General features: G+C 37.8%; 1 protein-coding gene across 2 annotated transcripts in view; it reads right to left on the bottom strand.

The window, feature by feature from the left end:
- The window catches only part of CCDC66 (coiled-coil domain containing 66), a 64,423-nt gene extending 47,209 nt beyond the window's left edge, over positions 1-17,214 (bottom strand). The window contains exons 1-7 of one of the 2 annotated variants that reach the window (XM_028152802.2): positions 17,149-17,208; positions 14,619-14,683; positions 13,933-13,958; positions 4,180-4,615; positions 2,559-2,724; positions 2,290-2,393; positions 533-654 (exon numbers count right to left, since the gene is read on the bottom strand). In XM_028152802.2, coding sequence (XP_028008603.2) covers positions 533-654; positions 2,290-2,393; positions 2,559-2,724; positions 4,180-4,615; positions 13,933-13,958; positions 14,619-14,683; positions 17,149-17,159 — 930 coding nt within the window. In that variant the 5' untranslated portion in view covers positions 17,160-17,208. Of the gene's footprint in view, positions 1-532; positions 655-2,289; positions 2,394-2,558; positions 2,725-4,179; positions 4,616-12,562; positions 12,768-13,932; positions 13,959-14,618; positions 14,684-17,148 lie in introns of those variants that run through there. The other variant, XR_008554460.1, reaches the window with a different exon arrangement.
- Positions 17,215-20,337: the final 3,123 nt, after the last annotated feature.

Here is a 20,337-nt window from a genome sequence, read left to right as displayed (position 1 = left end):
GAATTTTGTGGACATTTAAAAATTGTAGTTCTTTTATAAGAGCCTAAAGATGGTGCCTAAAGGCTGATACCTACTAACATAGTAAGATAATTTACAGAATGCAAACAGAGACTAGTTGAGATTATAATTAATTCAAAATAACAGTGTTCTCAAATAGCATCTGAAAAATAAGTTTTTTAAAAAAATATGCTTTTAAAAATATTTAATAGAAATATATACATATTTTTAATAAGTATGGCAGGGGGAGGCAGGGCTGGGTGAGAGGGGGTAAAGGAACTAGCCAAAGAACAAATATGCATAGCTCATGGGCACAGAAAGCAATGAGGTGATGGCCAGATGGAAGGGGTGGAAAATGGGGACATTTGTAATAGTGTAAACAATAAAAACAAAGTAAAAAAACAACGAAGCGTGCCTTCAGTAATATAAATAATATGCTTTAAAAATAAATTTATGATCTGAACATGACTTAGCATTACAAAATTTCAATTAAGATGTCTTATATTCCATAAATGCTTGATTTTGATACTCTTACCTTTGACTGGTCAAGAATTTGAACTTTTTCCCATACTATTTTATCACTTTCAGATTTTTCCCAAGTATTATTCCATTTTTCAGGAGTTTCTTTTTCTTTCTTCTTTAAAGCAACCTGTTCATCTGGAAATAATGTCCTTTTTAAAAAAATGTACAATAACTGTAAAAAAAAATCACGTAAACAAATCATGACCTTCTTAAAGAGTGCAGATTCCAACACAGATTAAAATTGTTTTGTAAGGAGGAGATTAACTCACAAGAGAAACATTTTAAGGGATATGGAATAAAACATTTAATCAGAACCAAATTTAAGCATGGCACAAATGGATGTAATAATGTCTATTACAATTATCAATAAAGAGATTTTTTCAGGACAACATAGTTTATATTATGTTAATTATTCTTAGGTTCTACTTTCCTGAAATGTTCAGTCAATTATTAGTAAGAGACTCAAAAGTAACAACTCTGGATTCAGAGAATCCTGGGGGTCAAATCCAAGTTCAACTATTTCCCCACTATGTATCTATGGACAAATTACTGTTCACTTCTCTAAACCTGATTGTTCTTCTGTAAAAAGAGAAATAATAGGGCCTATTTCAGTACAGGGCCTGGCACAAAATAAATATTTAATAAATGTCAGCATTATTCATAACTGTGAAAAAAGTAAAAATATAAAATCTTGTGTTAACAAAACAATATAAATAAACAAGGCCCAAAATCAATAGTTCTTAAAACCTCAAAGATATAGAAATTTAAATTCCAAGAAAACTAATGAAAGCACAGCTTTAACAAAGAAAGATGTGCTTTTCTAACAGTATCAAGTAAAAGAAAACTGTATTTTTAAAGATAATAATTAAAGCATAAAACACTTCAGACATTTCCAAGTAGTTCCATATCTTACTTCAGAAGTTTTGTATTGTATTTTGATAAGCTGAATTTTATTTAAAAATATTTAAAGCTGAAATTATACTATAAACACAGATCAGATCTCCAAATCTCTTGACACTGCTACCACATATTTAATTTCTTCATTCTTCTGTTACCATCACTTCCAATATCAATTCATTCCCTAATTCTTCTGCTTATCTCTTTTTCTACATCACCATCCTGTATCAGCATGACTGGCTTACAGGAGGGTGAAGCCCATCTTCAAGTTCTTAGTACAGCTATTTCTAAAAAGTACAACTGTTACTTCATGTATTTTCCAAACTATGGACTCCAAGTCTAGTCCAAGAAGTAATGGGAGTTTCTTAAGTTATTATCAATATTTTAAGACCCTAACAAAAATTATAAGTATTTCTGTTATACAGTTTCTACAGGCTGACAAAAAAGCAATAAGCTTGTTTTTGTGTGGAATACACTAATTGATATCATATTGATAATTCTTCATTAGAACATTTTAATTATTTTGAGTTTATTTTTAAAAATGAACTCCATTATTTTTAAATAAAACCATCTTTAAACCCACAGGATTTCTGTAATGGAAAAATATGATAATGGATTTTCAAGAAATGAGAAAAGGTTAGGAATGATATTGATGACATCAATGCTCACCTCTGGCTTTTGGTACACACCAAAACAAAAAGGTACAACCTAAGCGAATGTGAAACCACAATCTTTTTATACATTTACAGAGAACTCCTCTAAATGGCAAATGTTATAAAATAAGACTTTTGATAATATACTGAAGGATCTATTTCATCCTTAATATATATTCTATAAGCCAACCAAACTACAATAATAGGTGTTAATAATTACCAAGCTCTTTCCTCCACTGGGCTTTTTTTGCTTCCAACAAATTTCTATCACGTTCTCTTTCCCCCAGAGTACTGAATATGTCTGCTGGTTTCCATACATTCTCTCTGAGACAAAACACAAAAAAATAACTGAAACCTTATTATACATTTTGACAGAACATACTCCATAGTATTCAGTAATAAACTTTTAACTAGCTCTTAAGTCTTCAGAGTTAATATTTCACAAGAAAGTCAAGAAGAAATCATATTCACAAGATATGAGTTACATACATGGCAATTTTCTGCTCAGACTGCTTAGATGTCTCCTGAGTTTTATTTAAAATAGATTTATTTTCATCCTGGACACATGACACAACCTCAGTTTTTTGGAGTAGTCCCATAATGTTCTCATCCTTTTGTGGATTAGGAATACTGTTTAAATGTAGACTGTACTGACCTAGGAAGTAAAATGCATGCTTTAAAATTAACACTAAAATTGCATCTATTACAATACCTTATTTTAGCATACTGCTATACAGTTTAAAAAACATTGCCTTACACATCACCTAATTATTTCTCACAGCAATCTTTGCAGTGGGTATTATGACTCCCTTTTTGTCAAAAAAGGAAACTGAGCCTCAGAGGTTCAATGACCCAGATGTATGGCCAGAGCCATACAAATTCCTGTATCAAACAATAAGCAACAACAAAAATAAACCTCCATTTACTCCTGCCAACATATACTATAAATAATATAAACAAAAACACAATTGACAACTTTATTGAGAATAAAAGCAAATAGCTCTATGAAAAACTCACTACCTTTTCCTAATTTAGCTGGGAAATCAGTGAAAAACTTTACCATGGACCACTGGCTTTATGCCCCAGCTATATCTATTCCAAATATTTTGGACTCATATGCTTGGCTCAAAAATTATTCTACATTGCTCCTTAACAAGCTAGTTCTTCTAGTGAAGAAAAAGCATATCTAATATGTAGGTCATTATATGACTAGGAAAATTCTGCTTTTAACTTTATTGATATTTTCTCTCATTATCTTTGCTAAGTTTTTATTTTTTTGTTCTCTGAAGTAGAATTCTAGACTTACAAGACAAAATCTAGCTCTCATTTAACAAAGGATAATACCAAGAGAAGGTAGATGACTCCATCTCAGCACCTTGGGAGTATATCTTCATATACTTTATTTGGAGACCAGCTACCTGGTCTCCAAACCAGTAGTGGGAACTCTTCCTGGTGACTGTTAATTTTATTTATTTCACTATTGCCTCACAAAATGTTAATGATATTTCTACTCATATTCACAATTCCTCAGCTCAAAGCTGAAACAAGAAGGCTTCTTACAATTATGATCATTGAAACAGAAGGCATGTAATATTCTACTACTCCTTTCAAGTTTGTGTTTTAAAAAGACAGTGCTGCCAATCCTTAGCATGGATTGCGAGTTAGGAAAAGCAAAATGTAAGGGCCAGGAAAATCAACATTTTCAGCAAGCAAGTCAAATCTTCATAGTAGGGGGTCCCTCAATTTTCACTAGAAGTACTATAATGGTTTGATGGAACATTTTATATAATTCTTTTTAATGTAAGTAAGGTTTTCTACATTCTAATATAAGTACAATAGTGATCTGTGTTAACATCTTTTCTAGAGTTCACAGAAAACTGGATTTCTTAAGGCTATGGCTCATGAGAATAATATTCTGGGCATTAACCATAAAATATAACGTATTATAAAAGTAATCCTGTACATTTATTTACCTTAAGAGACCAATCATTTTAAAAAATTGTTACGTTAAAATAGAATATAAGAGGCACAGTTATGAAAAATTCGATGAACCTGAAATTCTAAAACATTTTATATCAATAAAATGTATTAAAACTCCAGAAAGTCTTACTTGTTTCCTCCTCCTTTCCATTCTCAGTCAGGAACATGGATCTATTTCCGTGGTTTACATTCATCAAAATCTGTTGTAGCTGGTCTTGTGTTAGACACACCAAACTACTATTCATATTTTCACCTGTGATGTGATTTTTGCAAGGCTTCTGTTTAGCTATTACAGGTGTATTTAAGGTGTTTCTAGTCTTCGGTATTTTAGGAGTTGTAGGTGAACTCTCTTTCCGGATATGAAAACAGTCTTTATCAGCATACTGCTTGCATAAATCTTTAGCCATACTGTTTTTTTCACCTTTTGCCAGTGACGTTTCTGAACCAATTCTCTTCTTTTCCAAAAGTTTTTCACTACTGATACAAGTATTTTGTGTTGATTTTAGAATGCATCCGGTTTGTTTTGTTCTTAAAGGACATTTTCCAATCTTGGTCTTATTTCCCATCTGTTAAGATACCAAAAATTTATTCTTTATAACAGCCCATGAAAAATCAATAATTATCTTGATATATATGATAAATCAGGCCTTTAAACTTTTCCCCATTTAGCTAATATATATCCAAAAGAAACTAACTTTTAACCTTTGCAAATCTTCACTTGAAAGCTTTACCAATGACTGGAAATATTTTATTCAGAATAATAAAGTATATGAAGAACTTTTATTCTAGTTGTTATAGGACATCTCCATTCTACTTCAGCACTGAATCTCATGTCATGATTACATCATGCACGGGGCGGGGATGGGAGGGGTGTTCCTCAGCCTGGCCTGCACCCTCTCCAATCTGGGACCCCTCGAAGGATGTCCTACTGCCGGTTTACAGGGATCGGGCCTAAACTGGCAGTCAGACATCCCTCTCACAATCCGGGACTGCTGGCTGCCTCCCTGCCTGCCTCCCTGGCTGATTGCCCCTAACCACTCTGCCTGCCGGCCTGCTCGCCCCCAACTGCCCTCTCCCTCACCCTGCCCCCCCCCCGCTGGCCTGCTCGCTCTCACCTTCCCTCCCCACTGGCCTGCTCACCCCCAACTGCCCCCCTGCTGGCCTGCTCACTCCAAACTGCCCCCCCGTTGTCCTGATCACCTCCAACTGACCCCCACTGACAGCTTGCTCACCCCCAGCTAGCCCCCCTGCTGGTCTGCTTACCCCCAACAGCCCCTGCTGTCCCATCCTGGCCTGATCACCCCCCTGGCGACCCAAGGTCCCAGCCCCTCCTTTTTTTTTCTTTTCAGCGCCTCCTTGAGCGGAGGCCAGGGCCGGCCAGGAAACTTGGCTACTTCCATCACCAGAGGCAACCCAAGCCTCCTGCTCTCTCCAGCTCCATGGCAGCCACCATTTTTGTTGGGATTTATTTATCTCCTATAATTGAAACTGTGTAGCCTTGAGCGGAGGCCAGGGCTGGCCAGGGTGGGCGGGAAGCTTGGCTTCCTCCATTGCCGGGGAAACTCAAGCCTCCTGCTTGCTCCAGCTCTGTGGCTGGCCGCCATCTTGGTTGGGTTAATTTGCATACTCACTCCTGATTGGCTGGTAGGCATGGCTTTGGGTAGCGGAGTGATGGTTAATTTGCATGTTTCTCTTTCATTAGTGTAGATAGGCTACTAGCCCTTATTCCTTGAATAATTTAACCCATGGGTCATCATCCCTCTAACATAACTCTGTCTTAGTTATCAGTGCTTTCATATCCATAGATCATTCTTCCAATATCTTGGTCTCTCATTTCCTTGAACTCTGCTCCTATACGCTTGTCCTTCATACTACCTCAGTTATTCATTCCCATAGTGATATCTTATACTGACCTTGTAACTACTCATAATTGCAATCCCTCCATAATCTATTTCAAGCACTGCACATGACCACTACCTCCTATTTTTTCCAGCTTAACTTTCTTAACATAGCCCAACAATTCTCTAACTCTGCTGGAATCTATAATGTTGATTCTACCACCTTCCTCTTGTCCTTGTATCCCTCCTTACCAATCTTAAATTCCATGATCAACCAAAACCATCACTGTTTTCCATTCTCAACTCCTCTGCTCTTATATCACATACACTTGGCAAATCCCAAACATGGTAAAATCTAACTTTTCACCTACTCTGTGCCTGCATCCAAGGAGAAAAACACACAGTCACAACATCTAGTTTCATCTTAAATACATACCCAAGAACAACCAATGGCTCTTCATGCTACCTGGCAGGCACACATTTCCAAAGTTCATTTAGTCTCATCTCATTCATTTAGCAACAATCTCAACGTTCTCCTAGCCCCTAATACTTTCTTTCATACTCATTCTCAGCTGAAGACCTTGATTAATATTTCACTGAAAATCTCACAAGGAAGCATTTAGAAAAAAAAACTTTGTTTCTACCATCAAATCTATATCAGCATCTGTACTCAAACTGCTTGCCCTCCTGTTACTGACACATCCCATAACCCTCTTTCTCAAGAATCTCTCTCTAGCAATACTTTGCTTTTTCTTGAATCATCACCATTTCTTTTCCACTGCTCACATCTTTTTTGCCATCTTAAAAAATTCTTGATCCCACTTTCTCCTCTCATCTTCTATAATCCCATTCCAACCAAGCTTTCACCCAACCACCTGACACAAACTGCTCATCAAGGTCACTAATAATTTGTACATTGCTAAATTCAATTACCAATTCTCAAACTCTCATCTTACTCGACCTACTGGCAGTGTCCGATAGAGTTGATTATTCCTCCCATTTTGAGACCCTTTCTCTATTTCACTTATAGGACTCCACAATCCTGGTTCTTCTTGCTACTCCTTCTCAGTCTTTAGTGGCTCCTCCTTTTCTCTCAGATCTCTTAAAGCTGGAATGCCTAGGGCTCAGTCCCAAGATCTCTTCTTGGGTTTCTAGTAGACACTTCAAACTCAGCATGTCCCAAACTAAACTGATCTCCCTCTTGCCCCTAATAACTTCCTCCCCTGTCTTTCCTATCTCAGTTACTAATGCCAAAAAATTTGCAATTATCCTTGAATCTTCTCTAATAGGCTTCATTTGTCATCAAACCTTGTTTTGCTCCATCTCCAAAATATATCCTGAATCTGACACTACTCTTAAACATCTCTTGCCACCTCTCTGTTCTAAGCCACTACCTTGTCTAAATTACTGAAAAACCTTCTAAGTGGTTTTCCTGCTTCTACCCTTGCTCCACAGTCTATTCTCAACACAGCAGCCACTGTGATTATCTTAATACTAGAGGCCCAGCGCACACAATTCACTTCCGCTTGCCTCAGCTGGCCGCCCGGCCCATTGCTGCTAGTAGCTCTCCGCCTCTAGTAGCTCACGCCCACCCAGCCTGCCGTAATAGCGTGATGGCATGACGACCATGGGCCTTTTATGATATAGATGTTAGCCAGAGCATGCCACTTTCTTCAAAAGCTTCTAATGGCTTCCCATCTCACTTGGAAGAAAAGCTGAACTTCTCACTCTGACCAAAGAAGACATAATGATCGGGTCCATTTGCCTCCATTATCTCATCTCTAATCTCATTTTCTCTTAGCCTCTAGCCACCAGGGCATCTTGTTCTTTAAAAGAAGCTCCAGTCTTAGTCCTTAGCACTAGTCAGTTCCTCTACCTGGAATATTCTTCCTTCAGATTCTATATGGCTCATTCACTCACCTCCTTCAAATATGTGCTCCAATATCACCAGCTTAGTGAGGTCCTCTCTGACCATTCTATTTAAAACTGTAGGTTTCCTGCTCTATTTTCACTCCCACTTCCCTAGCTCTTTTTCCCCACTAGGTGTTCAATAAATTTTTGTTCAATGACTATCCTTAACTATGCCATTTTCAAAAATGAATTCTTTATCCCTCATCTCTCCTCCAAATTACCTCCCCTTTCCAAAATATCCCATTTCTGTGGCTCTTTACTTCTAATCTCTCAGACCAGAAACCATGGAGTTATCTTTGACTCTTTATCTTCCTTTTCTAGGCTTTTTTAGCTAAACAGCAAGTATTGGTTCTTTCAAGCCTTATTCTCATCATTTACACAACAATAAGCCTAAAACCAGGTTTTCATTTCATTACTAGTTCACAGCCAGCCTATCTCAAATTTATCCCATTTAATCTACTATACATTTCTGGAAACCCAACTAACCTAAAATAATTCAATAGTCATTTAATCATTAAGTGTTTTTTATGTGCTCACCACTATGGAAAAAAGAACTGGACGTGTAAAGTTGAATAAGACAATATTCTTGCTATCAAGGAATGAAGTAGATGCCAAATGGCTTTCATCTAGATTATCATATCCCAATTTTCCCTGTCTTTCAGTAAATTACATAATACACAACCAAACTTTGACCAATTCACCAATCCCATTTTGTCCTACTTTTCAAAATATCCCTGTAAAATCAGCCACAAGATTCCTTTATTATCCTATTCACCTCACCTACACCTATTTATTCCTAGCTTTAGGCTTTTGATACCAATACCACAATCTAAAATGCCTTTGTATTCTCCCATCCCTGTGGCTATTTTAATATAACGAATTCTGAAAATGAGAGGTAGAAAACTCAAATACCTACTGTATTGTAGACTGGGTGGGAGCTAGGATAAACTGAACAGCACTTTTCCGCCTAAAGGAGAACAAAGTTACACTACCAAAAAAAAAAAAAAAATACTACACTATTAAAAAAAAAATCTATTTACTAGATCATCCAATATTTCAAGGGAACCAAGAATGCCATGTTTTACTTTAAATTTTCCAATTTTTAGACATTGGCAACTCATTCTGGTTTTTGAAAACCACTTTGTAGATTAAGCAAATTATCAGCAGACTGCACATACAACTGAACCCTAGCACCTCAGTTAGTTTTCAACTACTACAGCTCCTACTAATCTCACCCTTCTTTGACTTATACTAGCCTTTTTTTTTTTGAGGCATTAGCAGTTGAGCATTTCATTTCTCTAGTGTCCCACTTGAACTGCTAAGTGCAGTGCATTCCCTTAACATATCTTGAAAATCTTTCACTTCTTTCCCCTTCTTTAACAGATGTTATGATAAAACTATCCTTCACAGAGTTGCCTGAAGCCCTACAACACAAATTAAATTATATCTAGCCCACTTTTCAAAAATTCTTTAATGTTCCTGACATGAAGATCAAATAAATTCAAACTGAGTATTCATTTAAACTCTTCATGATTGTAACCCCGCCAAGCTTTATGTTCTACACTTCCCAAGGTACACACTATTACCCAAATGCAAATTACGCTTTGTAGCTCAGTATTTTGCCCACCATTTCGTGAGCTCAGAATACACTTCCTTACTTCTTTGACTATAAATATCTCTCATCTTTAAAAAAAAAAAAAACATTTTATTGATTTTTTACAGAGAGGAAGTGAGATAGTTAGAAACATTGATGTGCCCGCAACCAAGGTACATGCCCTTGACCGGAATCGAACCTGGGACCTTTCAGTCCTCAGGCTGACGCTCTATCCACTGAGCCAAACCGGTTTCGGCATCTCTCTCATCTTTTAAGTTCTAATTAAAATGTCACTTTATTAATGAGCATTCCCTGGTCTTTTCAAACCACAAAGAGTTGCTCTTTCCAATGTTTTCAATATATATTATTGATTTCAGAGAGGGACGGAGAGGGAGAGAAACATCAATGATGAGAATCATTGATTGGTTGCCTCCTGCACATGCCCTATTGGGGATGGAGCCCACAACTCAGGCATGTGCCCTTGACCAGAATCAAACACAGGCTGACACTCTATCCACTGAGCCAAACCAGTGAGGGCTGTTTTTTTTCTATTTATAACCCTAATATGACACCCATTTTATTCTTGTATTATATAGTTATTTACCTGATTGATACTCCCACTTCCAGGAAACAAAGACTAGGTTTTACTCCTCTCTCTCTCTCAGTCACAGAATAAAGCCAAGAATACAGCTCTATACATATATTGGACTTTTACAGTGTAGTAAATCCTTGTTAAACAGAAGGCTACTAATTGGAGCCCTAATTTAACTAGATTACTTTACCACATTACAATTACATCAGAAATAATATACACAAAAAAAGAAATAAGAAACAAATGCAAAAACAAAGAAATAATATACAGAAAAGATCTTAAAAAATATTTAACAAAGTAGTAAGAAAAAACTTGGCACAAGGACACTATACATTCAGCTCAACTCTGAATACTTTTTGTAGCTTAATGCCAAAGAACAATGAAAAGAGACAACAAAAAATTGTAAACTACCAAATAAATATTCAATTATATTCAAGTTACCTAATAAGAAAAAAATGTAGCCCAGATCATTTCCCTAGTGGTTATGGAATAAGATGACTTTAATAGCTCAAAAAGGAGGGTCTTTGTCATAAACATTTTTATGTAGCATGTTGCTCTTTTACCCAGTTTAATTCTACCAATATTTTTATAATATAAAGATAGTATCCAATGCAGTGGTTTAATATTGGCTGATTTCACAATTTCTGAGGCCAGGATCCCAAGGCCAGAATCAGAGAAAAGTAACGTTTTAAAATAAAAAATGTGTATCCCTGGCTGGCATTCTCAGTGGTTGGAGCTTCAGTCAAGAGCACTACCTGGTGGCAGGACCGATCCCCTCCCCCATTGGCACGTGTGGGAGGCAATCAATCACTGTGTCTCTGTCACATTGATGTTTCTCTCTCACCCTCTCTAAAATCAACGGAAAAAATATCCTCACTCCTCCGGTGAGGATTAAAAATATATACTAGTATATAAAATGTACTTCCTAGCCCTAACCGGTTTTGCTCAGTGGATAGAGCGTCGGCCTGTAGACTGAAGGGTCCCAGGTTCGATTCCGGTCAAGGGCACGTACCTTGGTTTCGGGCACATCCCCAGTAGGGGGTGTGCAAGAGGCAGCTGATTGATGTTTCTCTCTCATCAATGTTTCTAACTCTCTATCCTTCTCCCTTCCTCTCTGTAAAAAATCAATAAAATATATTAAAAAAATAAAATAAAATGTACTTCCTAGCACTAATATTGTATATATCCTTTAGTGTGTCACTACTTTAATTTTCACATGTAGAAAAACCTGTACAAAAATTTTTAATGTTTTATATTTCAAATAATTTGTGAGATAATTTTAAGAGTTGAGAATTCATAAATTATTCATGACATTAAATCATTAACCTTTTGCACTCGGATGTCGAGTGTGACTCGACACGGTTAGCATTAGAATAAAGGAATCTAGAAAAAAGCAAGCGAGTGCAAAGGGTTAAATTTTTTTTCATTTATCTTCCTATAAGCCTAAGAAATAAGGCTGGTAACTATCTTTACTTCGTATTCATTAACACAGATTCAAAATGCAGGAGAGATTTTGATAGAATTAAGGAAGTTCTCTGACCACACGTGTTAAACTTGATGATGAGAGAGTTGAGTTATTTAAAGAGCACACCATGAAGATGGTAGTATTTCAACCTGTGAGGAATGGGCAAAACAATTATAGATAGGTACAGTAGGAAATTACCCCAGTGGGAAAAAAGAAAAGCACTATGAAGAGAGAATTCATGAATAAATTACTAAAAAAAAAAAAAAAAAAAGAATTCAACATACAGTTGCCAAAGTGTGAAGTTTAAGAAGTTAAAAAACTGATTAAAACAAAAAAGGAAATTAAATACTAGTGTTTGGGATTTTTATCTTCTGCGAAAAAAGGAGGATCTCGGCAAGCTCTGTAAATAAGGGAAGAATAGCTCCCTGAAATAAAATCAATATAGAAGGAAAACTTACATCAGTATTTTTTTTCAGTTTTACTGAGGTAATTGACAATTTAAAAATTGTGTATATTTAAGGTATACAACGATAATTTGTTACATGTCTACACTGTGAAATAATCACCTAATACTCAAGCTAAATTAACATAACCATCACCTCATGGTTACCATTTATCAGTATTTTGGAGATCCAAAAGCAACAGGGATAAATCCAAACAATTTGCTTTAAGATATATCATTTAAAATCAACATCATCTGAGACTTATTAGTTACTCTAGAAACTAGAGTAAAATATCCCTAGACCACAGATAAAATTTTGTAATGATTCTACCAAAAGTCCATGACTAGTAACTTTATTTATAGGCATGAAAGGTATCTCCAGATGTTCTAAATTAGTTAAAAAGACAATTAAATGTCTTCACAAAAGTAGTGTAGCTAGCAAGTCCATCAAGGACAACAATGAAAGAGGGAACATATTAGAGAGAATAGAGGCTAGGGGAGGTAGAAATTATCTAATACAAGTTGCTTTTAATCTAGGGGGACTGTACTGGTTAATGTGACTCAAATAAAAATAGTTGCAATATTTTAACAGGGCAGGGCCAGGAAAAAATACACAATCTGTAGTCAAACATTAAGGAACACATAATGTATATAAGTATATATACCATATACAGAGAGAAATAATTTTTATTGGTAGCTTGTGGAATTATTCTAATCATCACCATCCATTTATCAATATGTTGGGTACTAAAACAACCTCTCCCCCTTGATTAAACCTGGAAGAAACAGCAAAGACATCAAGGGCTCAGAGTTGAAAAGTGCCATATCATCCACAATGGGCTCCATTCATAAACATGCAAGAAAAACTTTAAGATGCTGCAAAGAAAAGGGAAAAAGGGAATACTGTAAGGAAGAACAGAGTAGAAATTTCAGCTGATGTTAATCTAAAAATGAAAAAAAAAAAGAGTACAAAGTAGTGATATCAAACATTTTTTTAATAGTGGTAATGTAATTCTGTAGAAAAAGGCACTATGGCCCTAGCCAGTTTGGCTCAGTGGCTAGAGTGTCAGCCCACCGACTAAAGGGTCCCAGTTTCAATTCCGATTCCTTTCAAGGGCAGGTATCTTGTCTCAGGTTCCCTGGCCCTGGTCGGGGGTGCCTGCAGGAGGTAACCAATCAATGTGTCTCTCTCACATAGATGTTTCTCTCTGTCTCTCCCTCTCCCTTCCACTCTCTAAAAATCAATGGAAAAATATCCTTGATAAGGATTAACAAAAAGAAAAAAGAAAAAGAAGAAAGAAAAAGGCACTATGGGTTCCTGATTTAAAAAAAAAAAAATTAAGAAAAATTATCATTAAGCTCAAGTTTGATCTCTTAAAGGAGAAAGCTAAATGCATATAAAAATTTGTGAGTCAAATATACCCTTCTGGTGTGGAAAAATGGCATCAGTATGAGGATGTAAAGTATAGTATAGGGAACACAGTCAATGTTGTATTATCTGTGTATTGTGCCAGGTGAGCATGCTTTTTAAAGTTTATTATTGTCTAATCACTATGCTGTACACCTGAAACTAATATAAATTATTGAATGTCAACTGTAATTGAAAAATAAAATGTTTTAAAAATGGAATGAGTATGAAAAGAAAAATTTTTGTTTTCAAGTATGAATATCTATTTTTAAACATCTTGGGAACTGTACTGTCCAGTACAGTAGCTATTACATTTAAAATTCAATAAAATTTAAAATTCACTTCCTCAGTCAATAACCACCTACACTAGTGGCTGGCTACCATATTGGAAGCACGAGTTTTAGAACATTTCCAGCACTGATCTAGAGAAAAGGTTCTAAAAGGCTTTTACAACAGAAAAATTATTATTCCATTCCTGTGAAAGAATCAGCCTGAAGACAAGGGAACAATAACTTCTTACCATCACCCCTAACCCCTTATAATATTTTAGCACAGATTATTTTCAAATCACTGTAAGAAAACCACATTTTACATTTGAAAATAGGTCAGGTTAAAGTCATTTGTTTGGCTTACCTTTACAGAAATGTTTGATTTACGTTCTACAAAAGAAAAAAAAATTACTTAACTATCAACTGAAAACATACTAAGGCAGTTATAAAAATTTGTTTAAATTAGCATTGTTTTAAGATATTACTATCAGTAGAAATATTAACCCCAAAAAGCATTAACGTTAGGTCCTGAGTGTTGTTTTATAGTATGGTTCAAGTATTTGTACTTCATTTTTATTTTCCAAGGTAAAATATAAACAGGTCAGGGGAAAAGAAAATAATGTGAATAAGAAGACTACCAAAGCATATACTCTGAGTTTTAAAATTAATATGAAAAATGGCTTTAGCAACTGTGGTCTTACTGTAGATTTAATTTTCTCAAACATTACATTCTTTACATGCACAGAACATAAATAAGTACATTTTCACTTAGGTTATACATTAGGTAATTAGGATATTTGCCATATGCAAATATAATGAAGAGATATATAACACATGAACTATATTGGAACATTAACTTTCATGAATACTGACAGTGGTAAGCAGTGATGTACCCTGAATTGGCTAAAAATAAATTTGAGGAAGTTAGGGTACACTGCTTTTTTCAAAGTACCATTTAAATATCCCTCTATTACAAGTAAAAAGTCAGTTAAAGTAGTATAAGTTTTATATAGGAATTTTAAAAGTTAACATTTTTAGATTCCAGCATACCATATGGAGACAATATTAGCTTGGCTTTTCCATCCAATAATTCAGTTTCAAGCTTTAAACCATCTCTGCAAAATAAAAGAAAGTTGTCTGTAAGAAACAGCAACGTTTTAAATAGCCAGAAATGATCACTTGAACCTGAGAGTAAATCTGTTCTTTTGAATTATACAGGAATCTTATAAATATTAAACCATTCTTTTAATTAAAAACACTTTAAATCCAAGATAAAACTAAAAACTACAGGGAGTTCCACATTATTGAAACTTTCCAATAATTAAAAGAATTATCTTTAACCTGACACTTCATTTTGTTACTGGTAAGCAACAAATTAATTCAGTTATCATACTATCATTTAATTCTTAAAACTCTAGACTGGAAAAAATAATGCTAAAACTCCTCACTTAAGTTAAAGGAGCAAAACATGTCTAACTCCATTTATTAGTTTCATAATGATCTCACGATTAACATATTTTATGGCATGCTTGTGCATTATTTGAAAATGAGCTATCACATTGCCACCCCAGTTACTCACTGTATGAGCGCAGAGTTCCACTCTATTTCAACTAATATATATTCACATTTACTGACACATTTGTTATTATCACAATAAATCTGCAGGGAAGGCAAATGTAGCTTTACAGTTGTGAGTACTCAAAATAATTTATTCTTGTGTTATTTGTTAACTATTGTATTATTTTTCCATACGAACAACTGTAAATCTACTTTTTCCCTGCACTCTGTAAGAAACTGTGGCTGCTATGCATTTTTAAAAGATTTTTTAATTGATTTTATGGAGGGCGAGAGAGAAAAACATCGGCGGCCTCCAGCACGCCCCCTACTGGGGATGGAGCCCGTGCCCTGTTTGGGGGGGAATGCAACCGGCAACCCTTAAGTGCTCGGGATTGGATGATGTCCAACCACCTGAGCCACACAGGCCAGAGCCGGCTGCTGTCCTTTTCATTGGTGCGCGTCAAACCAAAGAGCACAAAGTACCAGTAGACAAACTTGTACGTCTGTGAAGGTCTGCATAAAAACTCCTCTAAAAACAAAAGTAGCAGCCCACAGAGTTAATTTACCATTTCAGTTAAAAAAGAAAAAAGGTGGGACAAAAGTGACTTCCAAGAGACAAAACTAACTCGGGCGGGAGAGAGGGGTTGGGAAAGGTCCGATTAGGAACACGAAATAGGAGGTGGTGTTCTCAGGGAGGGGAAAACCAGGCACCTCCACGTACTGCCGAGGATCCAACCCGGGAAAAGACGGTTTTAAGGGCTTCCCTGCTGCAGGGATACGAGGAGTTCGTGTTTACGTGGGTGACACACACACACACACACACACACACACACACACACACACAAAGTGAAACCGCAAAGCACGTCTGTGTGGCAGTGCTGCGCGGTCAGCTCCCCCAGGCTGCCCCGTTTTCTCCTCCCTGAATTCTAGTGAAGTATGGTAGCAACCATACTTGGGTAAAAACTGCTGTTGGAACTTGAACCCTGCTATGCTGGCTTCTGCACGCACTTGCTTGCTTGGTCAATAGGGGGGTTGGTTACCTCAGCTTCCAGACTGAGACCTGGAGACTCACAGAGGTCATGTTCCTGTGCCTGTGGACCAGGACGACAGGAGATGGATTCCCACTGACTCAGTGGCTCCAGGAGTAGAAACTGTAGACAACCTTTAGAGATTACCGACTCCGCTTGGGCCTGCTTCTGTAAAAACCTGCTTTCCCAAGATAGGGCCACATTCCAATAATGTCCAGCAGGGGCTGGGAACCCCCCCTGCAGGCTGTTCCCAGACTTTAGAATTTAGAACAAAGGAAAACTTTTGTGGTTTGGACCTTTAAAAGGACTGCCTACACCTGGGACGGGGCGGCCGTCCTGGCCAGTTCAATAAATCCTTGCCTGCTTTTTTTAATCCATCAGCAGCCTCCGGTGGTCTTATTTTTGACTTCAGGGTTCGACCCCACAACACCAGAACAAAAAGTCTATGCGCTAAACGGTGTGAAGTAGTCTGCGTTAGGTGACTTCTCGCCTTCTTTACACTATTAAACTTCCCAGTGATGAAAACCAGGCAGCAGTCCCTTTTTATTTACTCGGCGCCTACAGAGGGGCCTGTCCGGCGCGGCGCACGGGAAACCCCGGGACTCCGAGGGGCCTGGGCCCCGCGGCGGGCGCTCACCTCCTCCTCCGCGCGCCCGCACGATCCGCAGGCTCCCCAGGCAGGTGCAGAGAACCGGCACGGGCCAGGCTCCCCCCCGGGAACCCGCCCAGCTTGGCCTTTCCATCGCACCCCTCCGCCTCTCCCTCTACCCCCCGTTTACTCCACTCCTGCCCGCCTCTCCTCCCTCCGGAGGGAAAAGGGGTTGTAACTCAGTAGCGAAGTGGAAAGCGAGGGCAGTGGCGGACGGTGAAGGCCGCCCGGAGCCCCGCCCACCTCGCCTCAGGGCGCCGCAGGCCCGGAAGGTTCTCTGAGGAGCCCCAGGACCCACCCAGCCTCACGCCCGCTCAAGTGGGGCCCCTTTCTCACCCCAGCTTACCCCAAGTTCATGGCCTGACCTCTCGCTCCCCTCCACGGACGCCCAAGCCCCTTGTGTACGTCGGTTGCCGGAGCGGATGAAGAAGCTCAACGCCGATTGGGTACAGAGATGCCGGCAGGCGGAGAGAGGACCAATCGGGGTTGGTTTTGCTGGTGGGTGCGCTCGTCGGGCCCAGCTGTGCGGGGACCGGCTTCCCGAGCCCCACCTGGAGCTCCTGGTCCGCACACGTGGATGGGAGAGGCCTCCGTCTCTCGGAATTGTGCCCGCCCCAGAGGTCAAGCCCTCAGAGAAGTGCCTCAGCCCAGGTGGAGGTGGCAAAAACAGGGAGAAACAAAAAGCATACACATTTTTAGGAAATTAACGTTTTCTAAGTTTGATACCCCAAATAGAGAGGCTTGGTTACGTGTACAATGAGTGAGAGGGGTAAGGGAGGAAACCACTAGGGCGGGTGCAGGGCTTGGCTTGTTTCTTGCCCTGACCTCCAGCACGAAGCCTAGCACATTGCAGCTCTTTGTAAATTAGCGGCAACACTTGCAAGTGCTCAGCAAATTAAGCTTTTAGGTGCCAGGCATGGCTCTAAGCGCCTCATGTCTACTATTTCAGCTTTCCGACATGATCCTAGAGGCACAGAGCGGGTAAGCAACTTGTCCAAGGGTCACGCACTGATCCAGAGCCCGTGCACGACCCAATCTAGTGTTATATGAGTCTAACTCCTATGCATCCTCCAAATATCACCCTAAGCGCCCCTGGAGACCATAGTAGGTAAAATAGGAGCCCGTTCTCTGAACTCCCCAATCAGGACACGAATACATTGAAGATCCCGGGTCAGCGTGAGCTTCACCGCAGACAGTTGATGTCATTCGCCTCTATCGCCACAGCGCCTGGCGCGGAGCAGTACAGACAGTACATATTTCTTAAACGAATGGACAGCAAAAATTTAAAAAATGACAACTTTATAAAATTCGACTGGATTATATTTCATGATGAAGATGCCCCTGGATGACAATGCAGTTACTAAAAGTTCACAGTTTTTTTTTCATCTACTCTTATGTGATTTTGACAAACTATAGTTGTAATAAATTAGGCACATTGAATTCTCTTGGAACATTCAGTGAAAACTCAATGAGATTTTTACTATTTACTATGTACCTGGGATGTAGAGAATATATTTAAGTAAACATCTGTTAACTTACTTGACTGAATAAATAAAGACGTACCAATGTACATTTGACTCCATGTCTTTGTTTTTAAGGAATTCTTTTCTATATATGTATATTTTTTTAAAAAAAGGTTAAAAGGATTTAAAGCACCATGTTAACAGGAGTATTTCTGGGAGGTAGTATGGTATGACTTTAAATTTTTTATTTTGTTTCTAACTTATTATGAAAATGTTTAAGTAAACAAAAAAAAATGACAGAATAGTACAATGAACACCTGTATCCTCTACCTAGATTTGACAGTTGTTAATGTTTTGCACATTTCATTTATCAACTTTCTTTCTCTGTCCCCACAGGAGCAGGCAGGCACACCCATCCCCATCCCCCTAAATACACACACACACACACACACACACACACACACACACACTTCTTTTTGCATCACTATTTGCAAGTTAGTTACAGACATTATAACACTTCCCATAAACATTAAAGCATGTATCTCTAAAAATATGATCTTCTACTAACCATAGCATTATTATATTAAAGAAAGTTAGCAATTTCATGATAACATCAAATGTTCTGTCCCTATTTATGTTCCATCTCTATTTAACTTTCCCACTTATACTAAGAGTATCTTATAGCTTTTTATTTCGAAAGCCAGAGCCAATCAAGGATTACACGTGGCGTTAAGGATCCTTTCTCTATCTCTGTCTCCCTCTCTCTCCCGAAAAACATAGTATATTTATTAATAAATGATTAACCTTTACATATTTTATTTTTTGCTATAGAAATATCTATAACAAAAATTTCTATTTAAACCATTTTCAAGTGTACAATTCAGTGGCACAATGTTGTGCAACCATCACCAGTATCAGTTTCCAAAACTCTTTCATTACCTCAAACAGAAACTGTATACTCATTTAGAAACAATTCTCCAATCCTTCTTTCGCCCAAACCCCTGGAAATCTCTAATCTCATTCTGTCTCTTTATGAATTAGTCTATTCTAGGTATTTCACATAAGTGGGATCATATAATGTTTGTCCTTTTGTACCTGGCTTCTTTCTGGCATAATGTTCAAGGTTCATCTGTGTTGTGGCCTATATCAGAACTTCACTCCTTTTTATGGCCAAATAATATTCCATTGTGTTTAAATATACCACATCTGTTTATTCATTCTTCTATGGGCAGGTGGGTTGTTTCTATGTTTTAGCTCTTGTGAATAATGATGCTGCAGTGAATGTTGGTGTCTGTTTGAATCCCTGTGTGTTAGTTAGGGTTCTCCGGAGAAACAGAACCAATAGTGTGTGCCTGTGTGTGTGTGTGTGTGTGTGTGTGTGTGGAGAGAGAGAGAGAGAGTTTTTACAAAGAAATATTTTCTGCCTGACCAGCATGGCTCAGTGGTTGAGTGTCGACCTATGAACTATGAAGTTACGGTTCAATTCCTGGTCAGGGCACATGCCTGGGTTATGGGCTCAATCCCCAGTGTGGGGTGTGCAGGAGGCAGTGGATCAATGACTCTCTCTCATCATTGATGTATCTATCTCTCTCTCCCTCTCCCTTCCTCACTGAAATCAATAAAAACAAACATTTAAAAAGAAATGTTTTCATTAAAATGACAGTAGGTTTTGAAAATTTTTTACTAAGAAGGGAAGAGAGCTTGTAACTTATTTAGTTGTCTGTGACTCCCCTGAATTTAACTTTCAATTAAGTCAATTTTAAGGGCAGTGGAAGACCTTCCTAAGATGATGAATGTATATATCTTGCTAACCACAAAGTAAACAAAAGTAATTATGATTATTTGAACTGTTTATATCAGTAAAAAGGCATAAGAAAAATCTCTTCATATGCATTTATTTTGCTTAGTCACCTAAATCCCAAATGTGTAAATCATTTCCTTCTTTAAATACTGTGTGTTTTTTATCTCTGTATGAATAAATTGCTGCTTTTATCAAGTGCCTGATAAGGTAGTCTTAAGTTAAAAATCATGTTTTTATTTTGCTTCTGGGGGTTTGCATCAGCCTAGGTCCA

This window comes from Eptesicus fuscus, chromosome 18, assembly GCF_027574615.1.
Source record: "Eptesicus fuscus isolate TK198812 chromosome 18, DD_ASM_mEF_20220401, whole genome shotgun sequence".
In the NCBI taxonomy this organism is placed as follows: domain Eukaryota; kingdom Metazoa; phylum Chordata; class Mammalia; order Chiroptera; family Vespertilionidae; genus Eptesicus; species Eptesicus fuscus.
The sequence above is the reverse complement of the archived record's forward strand: the minus strand, read 5'-3'. Positions and strand labels throughout refer to the sequence as shown.